The sequence below is a fragment of the Pelecanus crispus genome, chromosome 4, assembly GCF_030463565.1.
Source record: "Pelecanus crispus isolate bPelCri1 chromosome 4, bPelCri1.pri, whole genome shotgun sequence".
Classification (NCBI taxonomy): Eukaryota; Metazoa; Chordata; class Aves; order Pelecaniformes; family Pelecanidae; genus Pelecanus; species Pelecanus crispus.
This window is the reverse complement of record NC_134646.1, coordinates 42,420,974-42,435,634: the sequence shown is the minus strand read 5'-3', so window position 1 is coordinate 42,435,634 and position 14,661 is coordinate 42,420,974. Positions and strand designations below refer to the sequence as shown.

Here is a 14,661-nt window from a genome sequence, read left to right as displayed (position 1 = left end):
AAACCTTGCAAATATAGATGTCTGTTGTGACTCTACCTACCAGCACTGGGAGAAAAGGGAGAATTGATACCTTCTTCATACTCCTCTGCTATCAAGGCGGATTTTTAAACAACAACAACAAAAATTGTCTCTGTAGCAGGTAAACACGGAGAGAAACTTGACTCCTCCTCACCTTATGTCCATTAGCATAGCTCAGTCAGCACAAATGTTGGGGCTATTTGCAACTAGGAAAAATCTGGCAGGAAGCAGGTAGGAACAGCATCTTAAAAGTAGATTAAATGCTGAACCACATGCCGTCTTTCAAGTACGTGTGTATATATATATTTATTTTTATATATATAAATATATATAGGGTATGTGGCATAGCCACACACTAACCTGCAGCATGGAAGATAAGAAGCTAGGCACATAGATGAGAACCTGAGGCACAGGGAGAGGGTGGTCTTATTTAAAAAGACAAGAAATACATGGCAGAGCCAGAAAAGAAGTCAGACATCCTTTATCACAAAACCACTTTTCCTCTCTGTGAAACAGCCTCCTACAATGACAATGTTTAAAGCTTAAACATGTGATAGCCCAGCTCCCAACCCCACAGCTTTTTTCTTCTCTCCATCCCACTATGTACTGATGTCACCAAAAAGAAAGATGACATTTCATTCAGAAAGGCATAAACTTTGATCACTCATTCCTTAACTGCAGGCTATTACAGAATCAAAGTCATATTTAGCCCTCTTTTTTAAGGGCACACACGCAAGTTGGCTTGAGTATTAGGATTTATAAGCCTCCTGTGCTTGTAACAAAGATTCAGATGTACAGCTCCCAGTGACTTCAGTTTGATCTGCAGATGCTCAGCAGCTGGGCAGGAGGAGAAATTAAACCCTGTCTACTTTATATCAGTGGAAAATCTGACACAGAGAGTCAGCTTACCATAGCCATAAAGCTCCCTTTGAAGTAACGATCTTTTACATGTGTAAAAAGTGTATATTTAGGTTGTAGACTCAGCCTGATTTTGCTTATAGTTCTAAAACTGTGTTTTTGTGCAATAAGCCAAAATGCAGAGCCAGCCAAAACTACAAAACCCCCAGTTCAACATAGGAAAAAAAGGTTAATTTTGAACTATAAATGTGCAAGGAGTACACTGTTCATAACAGTGAAGGACAGCAATGTGTAACTGAAAGACAGTCACACCGTGGGCTCCCTTTACTTTTGAGGGACACAAAAGTAAAAGGACATTCAAATGACACGTCTTGCAGCTAGAAACCTCACACTTTCTTGATACCAAAAAAAATCTACTGGATCATTAGACTGGTATACCAGCAAGGATGCCTTTGCCAAGAAAACAGCTCATTAAACCTTGGCCGGTTGGATGTCCCACCTGATCAAACAATTCTTTCCACTTGCCTTTAAGGCAGATCCACACCTAAGGATAAGTATTAAAAAAGGCATACAATGACTGTTCTCACTGCAGGCAGGCTCTGCAGCCATGGCAGTGTCTTTCTTTGGTTGTAAATTAGGCAGCTCACGCTCCATGGTCACGAACAGCTCCGTACAAAGAATGACTATCTCCGCTTGCTCCATGGGACTTAATTTGTAAGTAAACAAGGATGTCAGGTTTTGCTCAGCATTCAATACAACAACTACTAGGAAGCAGCTACTAGCTTATACAGTTATAAATGTCTCACTTCAGAAAAAGAATTAATTAAAACCAAATGTTTACTGCCTTTGAACTGCCAACCACAGATTTATGATACAAGATTCTCTCTCTTACCTAGCCATTGTAGCTACACAGACACATTTCTAATGTGTGCCTTCGCATTGAACCAAACCCGTCTGACAATCACCCTGTTACCTGCTGCTGTCATGGGAAGATGAGTCCGGTGCTGAACCAGCTAGCACAACATTAGCGCACTGCAAGAAACCTCCATTCCAAAGGGAAAGGCCCTATGGACCAAGACCACACTTTTAGTCTAGCGCCCTCATGCCCAACAGTCCACCTGAAAGGAGTAAGCAAGGTGACAACTTCAGTGCCACAGGGCAGCTATCATGTCACAGTACATACCATCATTTCTTCATAATACAGCAGAACTCCGATTCCAAAATCCCAAATCCCAGCAAGTCAAGTGGCTTTCTCCAGTACTGTTGTTCTACAGAGCTCCTAACCCACTCCTTATACAGCACCAGATTTCAACCTTAAACCTAAGATAACACACGCAAATCCACGGCAGCCAAAAGAGCTCAGTTGATGTCACACTGCCAAACCTCCCTACCCTGCTACCATTTTACTGATAAGGACTTTTGTTTTCAACCTTTTAACTACAAAGACCCTTAGTGTCATCATTTAGCCTCAGTATACAAGAAAGTAAGCTTCCAAGATAACATTCTGATCCCACTGAATTCACTGAACCCTGGCTTCTGATTTGCAACTTACTCCAAAATGAAGTATATGAAGTATACACCCTTTACTCCGCTGCTCTTGATTCTACCCACTATTGCAATTAACTGACCCAGAAGCCTTAAAGTACACACTGCAGTTTTCACTCTTCCTTGATTCCACAACATTTTAAGAGAATTCAGCTACAAACCTTTTTTCCAGTTTAATTCCCAACTCAACAGGAAAAAAATAAGCAAGAGTCTGCAGTAATACATGCATGGGACTTTTGTTTAAAAAGAAAACGTAGACCAAAAAAAGATGTGACACATGACTGTTTCTTTTAGGAGGAATACGAATTAAATAGGTATGAAGACTTAACAATATAAATTAATCTGCTGAGAAAAGATCAGATAGGGTTCATAAATAGTATGTTTCACAAAGCAAGCATATAATGCACAGTAAGGTACCTTACATGATGACACACAAAGAATGGGATTCATCAGGTCTTAACCATAAGCTCTTGCACATGTTCCTAAGTTAGAAGCCTACCCAATGTCGGCTCCTCTTATAGTCAGTAGAGAAAAAAAGACTTTTTCAGAGGGCACTGCAGCCCAGCCAAGAGGTCTACCTGCTAATCAGCAAAGAGAGATTATAGCATGTAGGCTTCTAAATCATATACCACATTTGAAAACAGAAATTAGGTGGAATGAACACAGAATTAATTCTAAATTAGTTTTAATACTAAATTATTGGCTCAGCCTAGTAGCAACTCCATTTTTACAACCAAATATTTGTGTTTATTATGAAATACAAAGACCTGTCTTGCAATTTTCACCCTCTGTATAATTTAAAGGCTTGAGATATTGGTCACTAAATTATAGAAAAATAATTTACTTTATTCAGGAGAAATTGTTTAAGAATCAATACAATAGCAAGGCCTTTTTTGATAAATCACATGATTACAATTTACTGCCTTTAACAAGATGTCTCACAAGATCTTAGGAAATCACTGTGCTTTATATACTTCTCATTAATTCTCTGGAGTTCGCACTGATGTCACTGTAATAAAACATCCCTTTAATCCTAACCAACAACAAAACAGGCTCACCTCCTGTTTTCATTGGAAACTGTTAAGGCATTTTGCAGATGTGGGAGGTGATGACATCTCTTCCCTTTAAAAGAAATTAAAGTAATCAACTCTTTCAGAAGGAGTGGGATTGTCAAAACCAGCCTGGGTCAGACTGACAAACTCTGAATGCTCTGCATACTCAGACTAATTTTAAGCCTGAAAAATAAACCAACTGCCTTCTCTAGAGTCATGTTTATTCTTAATGATTACAGCCCTTTTTGCTACAGCTTGATTGCCCTTTGTGTTTTTCCAGCAAATAAAAGAGACGCTTCTGAGATACAGCAGCTGGGATCTATAGCGTTTTCGCAGGTAGCACACAGCCTCTCCTAACCCTTTTAAAAATGATCTAACAAAAAGGGAAGTCTTTAAATACCTCAGCCAGTGAAGCAATTTGCAGTAGGGGTATTGTCTCTCTAGGAAACACTGAAGAGACTGCCTAGCACAGCTGCCTAACCACACTTACTGTGAATTTCCATTGACTTCAATGGGAATGTGAATGGCATTAACAACTAGCTGCAAATGCAACTAGAAATGTGCCTACATCTCCTTGACTTCCACCAGTTTTGTGAGCACAATTTTCTCTTGGTATTCTACACCTCTGTTTCTAGCTGAACATTAAAACTGAGATAGGAAGGTAGGATGAATTCAGAAATATTATTTATTTAAGAAAGAAAATACTAAGGAAGAAAAATCTGTTTTCATAAAACTGAGTGTTACCAAGTACATTCTAAAAAAATATGAAGTTGTTCAAGGCTCTTAAAAATAAAACAGATGCTTTTAAGAAATTCACTCAGCATGTACAGCCAGCCATCTTACTGCCAGCAAATCCTACAGCCCTCTTGAGACCTGTGCAACCTACAGAATCTGTGAGGGACACTGGACATCCCACTCTGAACGCTGGCAGCATTAAAATCGTGCTGCTACAGGCTATCCCTGGCCAAATCCTGGCTGGGAGACTCCAGTGGGGCTACCCTAAGTGGCATTACAGCCCGTAAGGGATTTTGCCGGCAAGTTAATTACAGCCTCTCAGTCTTCTGCAGAATGAGCGAGGTACAACCAGCCCCAGATTTGCACTCCCAGAAGGCGCGTCAGTAGCGTGTCCTCTGCGGCGTCTGATGGGAAAGCCAGAACATCCTCACAAGCTCCGAAAGAAAAATCTGTTCCCTGATGCACAAAGGAAAGAAAAAATCCAAATGCAGAAGGCTATGTGAATAACAGGTTCAACCACGTTTTAGTCTGCATTTTATTTTACGCACCCCTGCAGAGACCCCAGCAGCTGCCCTGCTCACAGGTTTGGCACTGTGGGTGCTCGTTACCCTGCTGCCCGAAGAGCAGCTCACCTTTAAAGAGGATTGCAAACCTAAGCTGTGACAGAAAAATGTAACAGCATAAGGTGGTCAGCACAGCATCTCCTGGACTCGTGATACAAAGTGTTTTGCTTACATCCACCCATTTACAGCCCTACCTTTATGCAATGCAGCTGGATGGATATGAACTCGGTGCACTGGCGTTTACCAGGGACCAGCCCCAGATCCTTCAACACCTCCCTCCAGAAAGGGAATATTAAACAAGTGGCCATTGATAAAAACTGGCATTTGCTTAAACCTCAAGCATGCAAAAATTAGGTGTGCACTCTAATATCTAGTTTTAATAACAAGCTCTTGCCATATACAATTTGTATTAATGCTCTGCAAAACTGGGAAATACTACCAGGGCCCAACAAAGAGCTCACAAGATTTTTCCTTCCAAATTCCCAGCGTAAGGAAAAGAAGCTTTACAAAATCAAATGCAATTACTTGTAAGTGATAAAATTAGAACGGCCGCATCTGATGACATCACTGTAACCAAGAGACCGAGCTGCATGCTTTCTAACATCACCACTGCTAAAATGCCCTACCACTGACCCGAGCGCTGCGTTCGCCCGTCTGAAGCGGGGCAGCCCGCAAGGCCCACAGGTGATATCGAGCGGTCTCCTCCTTCCTGCGCTACCACGCTAAGACAGCACAGCAGATTCCTGCCCCCACTGGGCTGAAATCGCGGCAGCCTCCTACACGTTTGGTTCTTCTTGCTGCTGCTGCTTCTCCTTTTCAAAGAGCAGCACTTGCTCGTGGTTCTCTGGAATGGCTGCAGAGTCATTTAGACCACAATCATCTAAAAAAAATATTAAAAAAATGGGGTTTGTGCACCCGTGAAATACAAACATTACAAGCAACAATTTTTTTCCCTGTGAATTTGTCAGCTTTACTTGTCACAATTTCTTATCACAGAAAATATTAGCTCACACGGCTGCCGCCACAGCCGAAGGAGGGAGCGCTTCAAATGACAGAAAAAAAACCCAGGTATGGTTTCTGTATTAGTGGACACATCTTGGATTTCCCCATTCATTAATACACAGTAGAGACATGATTTTCACTTCTCTTTTAGTCACCATATAATTATGTCTTTGCAGAAGGAAACGGCTGCAGCACCGCAGGGCTGGAGGGTAAGAAACTGAGAGCCTGATGTTGGGCGCCTTTGGGGGGGCCAGTACAGGCGCTGCAATTTGGAAAGTCAAGCAGCTTATTTAGGCTCAGTGCCAGCACTGACCCACCCAACCCATTTCCTCACCGTGCCAAGTGGGGTCTTTGATAAAGTGACGGGTCCCAAGGATTACTGTAGCCGAGTTGCGCCTCGTAAAATCGACTGAAGTCACACCCACGGGGTCCTGCAAACGCCCCAAGTCACAACTGTGCCACTCACCTCATGCGTGGTGTGCTCCTGCCTCACCAGCTCACAACGTTTTGTTGTTGTTCGAAACTGAAAGTCCAAAGTATGGCATTTTCTAGAAAATCAGATGTTTCACTCAACCGCAAATAAACCTTTTCCTTCTCTTTAAAGTATTTTTAAAGATGCTTGTGGGGAGAAGGATGAACCATAAAATCATTAACACTGAAAAAAACCTTCTAAATTAAATGCTGCTTTGAAAAAACATGAAATATTTTGTTTCCAAAATGCCGTTACTCTCCTATTTTCAGGATTTCTGCTTCCTTTTCTGTAGCATGGAAAATTTGATGAAAATGTCACAAATTTGCAGATCATTTTGTTGTAACAAAATCTGTATTTTCATCCATCCTCTCTCCCCTCCATTTGATGCCAAAGTAATTTTCAGAGCCTGTATCTCTAACACACATAACCAGTCAGTTAATAAGCCTTATTTTGAGGATTTCCTCACAAAACTAAACACTGAAAAATAACCACTATAAAAATCTTAGTAATTCGTTAAAAAAAAGTAGGAGTTGAAAGAAACTTTTATCTGCAATTTTTTCACATTAAAAAAACCCCAATCTATGAATCTTGCAAGTGTCAAAATGTTTCATTTTCACATTCAAATTGAAGCAGTAGTGGATGGGACTGATCTTGCACCACCAAAATCAATGGTACAAATGAGTGAGGAGTGGCAGCATGCCTAAACAAGTGGCTGAACAGTAATGGTAGAGGAACTGCTTCTGGCATTAATCAGTTCTAAATATATTTCATTGCTATTAAAGAATACAAACTTATGCCCCAAATGAGCTTAGTTATGGTTATAAAAAAAGCCTCAAGAGATCAGCATCCATTGGGTGTTTGTTCAACAGAACATCAGGTATCCGAAGCAAGAGCCTATTTCCTCTCTCATGAGCAGTTAGTATTCTCCTGCACCTGAATTAAGGCAAAATATTGTTTACTTTGTCCAAGAAATCATCTGTGCTTTACTGTCAACTGTCCTCTGTTTTCGCTTGGTGCATCATCAACTTCCCACAATCTCTTTCTCCTCTCTCTATCTCACCTCACCATCCACCATCTTCTGTCAACTTTGCCAATTTTTGGCAAGCACAAGGAAAAAAAATTGTATTTTCTCACGTAATCAAAGCCACTCCAAAACGTTTTGATCACTCCAATCCAGGGTCATATAATACCTTCTACACCTAACCACTGACATAGTCTCATTCAAGTCTTCCTCTGCCTTAACCTTCTAGTCCCCACCTACTCAAAGTGAGGTTATCTGAAGGGAACAGCTGCCTCAGTATAAAACTGTTTGTTAAAGTCCAATTATCTTCAGTTCCGGGTTTTGCTTTGCCTTATTCCAGGGCTTCTTTTCCGTCAGCGATTGCAGGCTCTAATCTCCCATACGGGTGCAGTATCAGCCTAAAGAAACTGCTGCCGCAAAAAAAAAAAAATTGTGAAATATTACAACAAACTCAGGCATGAACCAGAAGGGAAACACAGGTGGCCTGGTGTTCAAGTTTGCAGAGAAGGCAGCGCATTCTCCGAGTATTTAATGTGGGATCAGAAACTTTAGGCATTCGCATGCTTCTGGCATTTAGCACGTCCCTGGGAAGAGCTCAGTGAAGGCCGTGCTCATCTTCCAAGTGACTAATCTGGGTTTCCAAGATTTGCCAAGACACTTTGTATGCTTATACAAGAAACCAGCCCAGCTCACATGGAGTCATTCTGGTTTCCAATGCAGTATCAGGACTTTAAAAAAAAATCCTCATAATGTATTTTTACGCCAGCAAAAGATGAGACCTTAATGATTTGTTCCAGTTGCTGCGTTCACTAAGGATTTGTTCCAGTTGCTTTGGAAGTCTGAAGCACATTTCTAAAATTTTCCGATTTCTCGCATGCATTTTTTTTTCAAATATTGCACGTGTATTACAAATTGATTTTCAAAAATAGCTGATGTTCTAAAATCAAAGTTGATTTATATGCTTACATGCAATCAGATGCATTCACACAGCGCTGCACGGCCATACAATATGCGTGATTATGCAATGTACGCATGTATGTGCAGTACTTGATTTACTCAGTACAAAGCCTCTTTAGTCAGCACAAAGAGTCTTTATTGATGCTCTGCTGACACTTTCCCAATTTATTTTGTCATCAACTTGCTCACTGAGTGAACAGAAACATTTTTATTGTTTTCACAGCAGCTCACTAGATAATTCAGGTACCATCTCTGTATATCCACCAGGTTTCTAGAAGCATGAGCTCTCTACAGACCGTAAACCTATGAGCCACAGCATATATTTCATTTATACTTATATATATTTTAAAATAAACCCCATGACACTCAGGATATCTTGTAGGAACAGGTTATGTTCAGGAATAACAACTTCTTAACCTGTCGTGAAAAAAGAAAAAATAACTATGTGTGTGTCTGCGAATGTCTCTATCATTTTTTAACAATAGATGATCATAAATCAGGTCCTGATCCTGCAAGCTTTAATCAACAAAATATCCGTATTGCTGTTGTTGCCCTGGGAATCAAGCGTGGATGCTCAGAGGGAGCGAGGATCCCCTCTCAGGTAAGAGGTACAGAATCAACCTCGTATTTCCGGCCAAGGCTGGTACAAGGCTCCACTTCTTTAACTGCACAGCTTAAAAAAGCTCACACAGAAAAATAAACAGTGCTACCTTTTACTAGACAGTAGAAGAAAGGGCACATTATTAAGAATACAACACCTCTAATGCAACCATTAGCATAATATTTAGGTGCTTAGGCTCTGTAACAAAGAAGCAGGGATGTTAACGCTGCCTTTACAATTATTTCCAGGAGCATAACCATAACTAGGCATGGGGTCTGGCTCGTTGCCCTTCCTAAAAAGATCCCGAGTTTCTCTCATGTGCCCCTGCAGATAAAGAAAGCTGCAGTAGCTCTCCACTTTGTGAGAAATGCTCAGTACCTTGCAGAATGAAACTGAGGATTTAAATATGAATGAATTTGCTCTGGTTCGAACCCTGGTTAATCCTCTGCAAAACCCAGCATTTTCAGCATCCACCACTAAAGATTGCCAGGACTCATCGCATTCCCTGACATGGGATTTGGACATTACAACATGTGGCATTTTTGTCTACAGGGCTCCCATTGTGAGGGACTGAGCACACCCTAGGAAATGCTTGACATTCACTGTAGCTTATACGGGGACGCAACGCACAGGAAATTTTCTTTTCCGCAGTTTGCTATCACTCATCGATACAAAGTTGGGTTCTCTTCTGCTTGGGCTCAATGACAAACCCTTTCTCACATCCCTGACACCAATGGGAGAAGAGGCATGTCTCTGGGAAGAGCCACGGCCCCATCTCAGACTGCAGAGAGTGCTCTTTTTGTCCCTGTTTCAGCTGGCTTGACAGAGTGCCAAATAAATGAGCTGTAGCGACTGTCCCCCGACAGTAACACAAAGCCACAACAATACCTGTGTATCATTCCAGCATGCAAATTACATAGTGGCAATGGATTAGTTCTTACCTTCAGGATCACCCTTCATATCAAGATGGCAACATACCGCAAAGAGATTTTTCAAATTTGACTGCAACTCCTGCATTCTCCATTGCAAGCCAACGCTTTGCTACCCTGCCTTCTTCACGCCCGATATCCTATGACCTCTAAGTTTTTTCAGTAGCCCTAACGCAGTCAGAAAAAATGTAAGTCCCTTGAGGACGCAAAGCAAGGTTATATTCAGGTCATAAAGCAGAACATTACGCACTAATTGTACGGAACAAATCCCCAGAGACCCACAGAATCCACATGTCCACCTAAAGATCAGACTTCAGGCCTGTTCTGTAACCTAACGAGGGAAATGTGAAGGCATGACTGCAGGTGGCTTATGGATGGGCCTCAGGTACCGAGCAGCTTTCAAGATTAAGCCTTTTCACATGCAGACACAAGAGATACTATCAACTCTGAAACTGGAAACGATGAGAAGCGCACACTCGTAGGCATAAAACAAATGCACGGTGTCAATCACATCCCCTTTTATAAAAAACCAGTCTCAAACCCCAGGTACCCATAACCGCGTATCCCAAGACATCTGCGCAAACGCCCGTAAGCGCGGTGCGGTCGCACGGCTTCCGCAGGCGGCCTGGCCGCGTTACCCAGCTCCCGCAGGCACATCCATCACCGATGCTTTTCTCCCCGACAGCTCGGTTCGTGCCAGGGAGCGGGGAGGCCAACGCCTTCCCTTCCCGCACATCTGCACCAGGTGCTTCCCCGCAGAGCGGAGGGCAGCGCCTTCACTCCCTGCGGCTGCCGCATCTCCTGCTGGTTCGCCGCCGTTTTAGCGCCTTTCTCGCTTCAGCGGGGCGCTAAATCCAACGGGAGAGACCTCGAGAGGCTTCGCGCTGAGGGCAGGCGGTCGCCGGCAGCCGCCGCCGCTACCAGAGCGGGTGTCTGAGGGACGGCGCCTGCCCGCCGCCCGCCGCAGCAGCCCCGGGCAGCAGCCCCGCGCCGCCCCGCCGCTACCTGCCGCCAGGTGCGGGCACCGCCCGCCGCCGCAGCCCCCGCTTACCGGGCTCATGCTCGCCGGGGCGGTCGGAGACCTCGATGACCAGGAGCTCCCGGCCCTCGGCGCTGCGCCCCACCGTGTAGATCCTGCTGACGGCGGGGCACTGCAGCCACACGGCCACCAGCGCCTCCCGCAGCTCGGCGTAGCGGTGGTACTCGAAGGAGATGCCCCCCTCGGCGCTCAGCCCGCGCCGCCGGCTGGCGGCCCCCGCCGGCTCCGCCGCCCGGCAGGCAGCGAGCAGCCCGCAGAGCGCCAGCAGCACCCGCAGCCGCCGCCGCAGCGCCATCCCGCCCGCCGCCCGCCGCCCCCGGCCGCGCAGCTGCCGCCGGCCCCGGCGGGAGGGAGGGAGGGAGGGAGGGAGGGAGCGGGGGGCGGGCGGAGGCGGCGGGGAGGGAGGGAGGGAGGGAGGGAGGGAGGGAGCGAGCGGGGAGGGACCGGGCGCTCCGCCCGTCTCCGCGGGCCGCGGCGGGAGGAGCGAGGGCTCCCCGCGGAGGGCGGCGGGGTGTGCGCGGCCCCGCGGTAGCAGAGCGGCGAGGTGCGGGGGCAAGCCACTAAAGCGGTTTGCATCAAGTGCTCGCCGTGTCCAGGGGGAGAAAAGCGTTCGAGGAATCCCTGGGCACGATTTCTACACTGCTTTTTTAAATTTTTATTTGGTGAAATACTTTCATTCTGCACGGCATTCATGCAGTCCCGTCGAGCTAACCCACTGGCAAAACCCTAAATCATAGAATCGTTCAGGTTGGAAAAGACCTTTAAGATCATCCAGTCCAACCATTAACCTAACATTACTTAGCTCAGTTGGTTAGAGCATGGTGCTAATAACGCCAAGGTCACAGGTTCAATCCCTGCTCACTGCAGGGGGGGGTTGGGCTCGATGATCTCTCAAGGTCCCTTCCAACCCAAAGCATTCTATGATTACCAAGTCCCCACTAAACCAATTAAGGGTAGAGCAGCAATTTCGTGTTTCCTGGCTTGGTGGCTGGATTATTTTTAATGCAAGTAAAAACTAGGAATCATTAAGGTTGGAAAGGACCTCTAAGATCATCAGTCCAACCATCAACCCAACACCACCAAGCCCACTAAACCATGTCCCAAAGTGCCACGTCTGCCTCCAGGGATGGGGACTCCACCACCTCTCTGGGCAGCCTGTTCCAAATGGACAGACAAGAGTGCTCCATGAAAGGTTCAGCTAGTACTATTGCAGAACAACACAAATGTATTTGATTGGCCTCCCAGGGAAAACTATAAACAATCATCTCTAAGGTAGTTTGCTCATCATCTCTAAGGTAGCTTTGCTGCACCACAGAAAGCAAAGGATAAAGCAAGACTTTCTGTTACTGAGAATACTTACTTAGAGAGCACACCCCATTATGTTCAGTGGGGATGCTCTTGTGAGGAACCTCTCGCAACATACTAATAAATCACAGTCTCGTCTAGACCGCAGATACTACAGGGCTTCTGAAGCCATCTGTTTTCTCAACCTGTTTTTATAGGCATAGGTGTTTAGACTGCATCGAAACAGCCTGTAAAGGACAACTGATAAAAGCAAATGGCTAAATGCAACTTCCATATCAGCTTTTTAAAATTATTTTTAAAGGACACAAAGCCTCACTGGAAAATTGTGAGAGGTTCAAAATTTTTTGAAAAGTTTGAAAATCACGCATCCATTTCATCCTTCTACAAATAGACTCTTGTCCCCAGTAATTTAATACATGTTTTAGCCTGACCTGCTAAGCTGAAAGTGTCAGCCTGTGTAACATCGCCTTCCATCATCAATTTATGCTGAATCAACTTCCAGGAAGATTTGTTAATAATCCTTTGTCATCCTACGGGTATTTTCCTAAATTATGGGTTGTCTAGTTCCAACCAAGAAGATAATGGAGATAATGTCTTCTAGGAGAACACCTTCATTGACTCTTGGTGATATACCAGCTCAGAAACTCATCCAACATCTGAAACTCAGACCTGAAAATCACAGAATCATAGCATCGTTTAGGTTGGAAAAGACCCTTAAGATCATCCAGGCCAACCATTAACCTACACTACCACGTCCACCACTAAACCAATTAAGAGTAGAGAAGTAATTTCATGTTTCCTGGCTTGGTGGCTGGATTATTTTTTAATGAAAGTAAAAACTAGGAATCATTAAGGCTGGAAAGGATCTCTAAGATCTAAAATGCAACTACTATATATAAATACTTATATATCTTTTTGTCTATATCCACCTATACTTGTTATCTTTCAGTGTCCTGACTGTCAGTCCGGGATTATTTGATGTGTTTGTTCATAGCAAGAACCAAAGGTCAGCTCACCATCTTTCAAAGCCAACTGGGCTCAGAAGCTTCTCTGCCCAGTTTAATTCCAGGGTTACAAGAACACAACCATGTGCAAAGGCACCTTCAGGGCACTTCTTGGAGCCTTCAACTCTCCGTTCTTACTGCTAGAAAACTTTGGGAGATGCCTATCATATCAGGTCACATTAGCTCTGGGGCTATGACAATGCAAGTGCACATTGGCTCTAAGCATTTTGCAAGGCTTGGATGTACAGAGACTCCCTGATACCTTGTTTTCTCTTACCAAGATCACTGTTCGGATTTAGGATCACAGAAGTGCCATCCCCCTGACTTCTCCCTAACAGCATGAATTGTATTATGAATTTGTTTATGACTTCACACCACTGTAGAATTATGTGCAATATGTGCAATGCTCTCAGAGCTCCAAAATGAACTACAAGTAAAGGTAGCTGACCTAGAATTCAAGATTCACATCCTTTATCACTTTTGTTGGCTACCTTAATCACAGGCTAAATATTCCTTGTTTTCTTCATCACTTTCCCTTGTGCCTTATACACAAAGTAAAGAAATCTGCTGATGCTGTGATTTTAGACTTACAGTATCATTTTCTGGGAGAACTTCCTGATCATTCAAAAAAACCCTTTGTGCAGTGTAACAACACTCATTGGCTTCCCTTCAAATTTATTTCCCCAAAATACAGTGTCACTAGAAGATACAAGTAGGCTCAGAAATCATATATTTCTTTTCATCTATTCAAACAGTGAATTATTATTCCACTACACAAAATCAGTCTCACAACTAGGTCTGAATGGATTTCCATTAATTTCCATACTTATTAACCTCCTACTCCTAAAAAAATTAAGAGAATGAGTACTTATAAAAACACATGGACATACACATCTTGTGTAAAACAGGGCATTTTATAGACTATCAAATATTTCATTTTGAGTTCACACATACTAATTTCTTTTTCATAAGGGATTAAGAAACAACAATTAGATTCTCAGGGAGCTTAGGAACATTCGCAGAGCTGAGCAGGAGGAATAAATTGATGACTTCCTTTGCATCCAATCCCTCCTCCTATTTTCCATAGTTCAGAGATGATGACTATCATCACAGGCAAAAGCCAAATTTCCTTGTAATATGGAAAAAGGTTTTGCACTTGCCTTAGTCTCAGAGGAATACTCTAACCCCAAGGGCATTCCCAGGCTATATGCATAACCAGGCTTCTGGGTACGGCCTTGGTAAGCTAATAATACTAATTAGAGCAGGGAATACAGCTCAAGTGCCCCCTGTACAGAAAATGTCCTCATCAGCAGATTTCAAATCTGGTTTACCTCTCTCTTACCTCTGTATATGACACCAAATAGTAGATTATATTTCGCTAACAGATGCTGCCTAAATAATTTGGTAATAGTGAAGAAAACTTATTAACATTTACAAAAATACATATTTATAGACAAATACACATATACAAACATATATATAATACTTATATGTATTTACATATCATTATATTCTTTTGGCCAAAACAATTTGCTGAATGTGATTCAAATTTTCAAATAC

At 43.4% G+C, this 14,661-nt stretch overlaps 1 protein-coding gene across 1 annotated transcript in view; it reads right to left on the bottom strand.

Annotated features, from left to right (window-relative positions):
• CPE (carboxypeptidase E) overlaps positions 1 to 11,087 on the bottom strand; it is a 57,330-nt gene extending 46,243 nt beyond the window's left edge. The window contains exon 1 of the mRNA XM_075709290.1: positions 10,805 to 11,087. Coding sequence (XP_075565405.1) covers positions 10,805 to 11,087 — 283 coding nt within the window. The remainder of the gene's footprint in view (positions 1 to 10,804) is intronic.
• Positions 11,088 to 14,661: the final 3,574 nt, after the last annotated feature.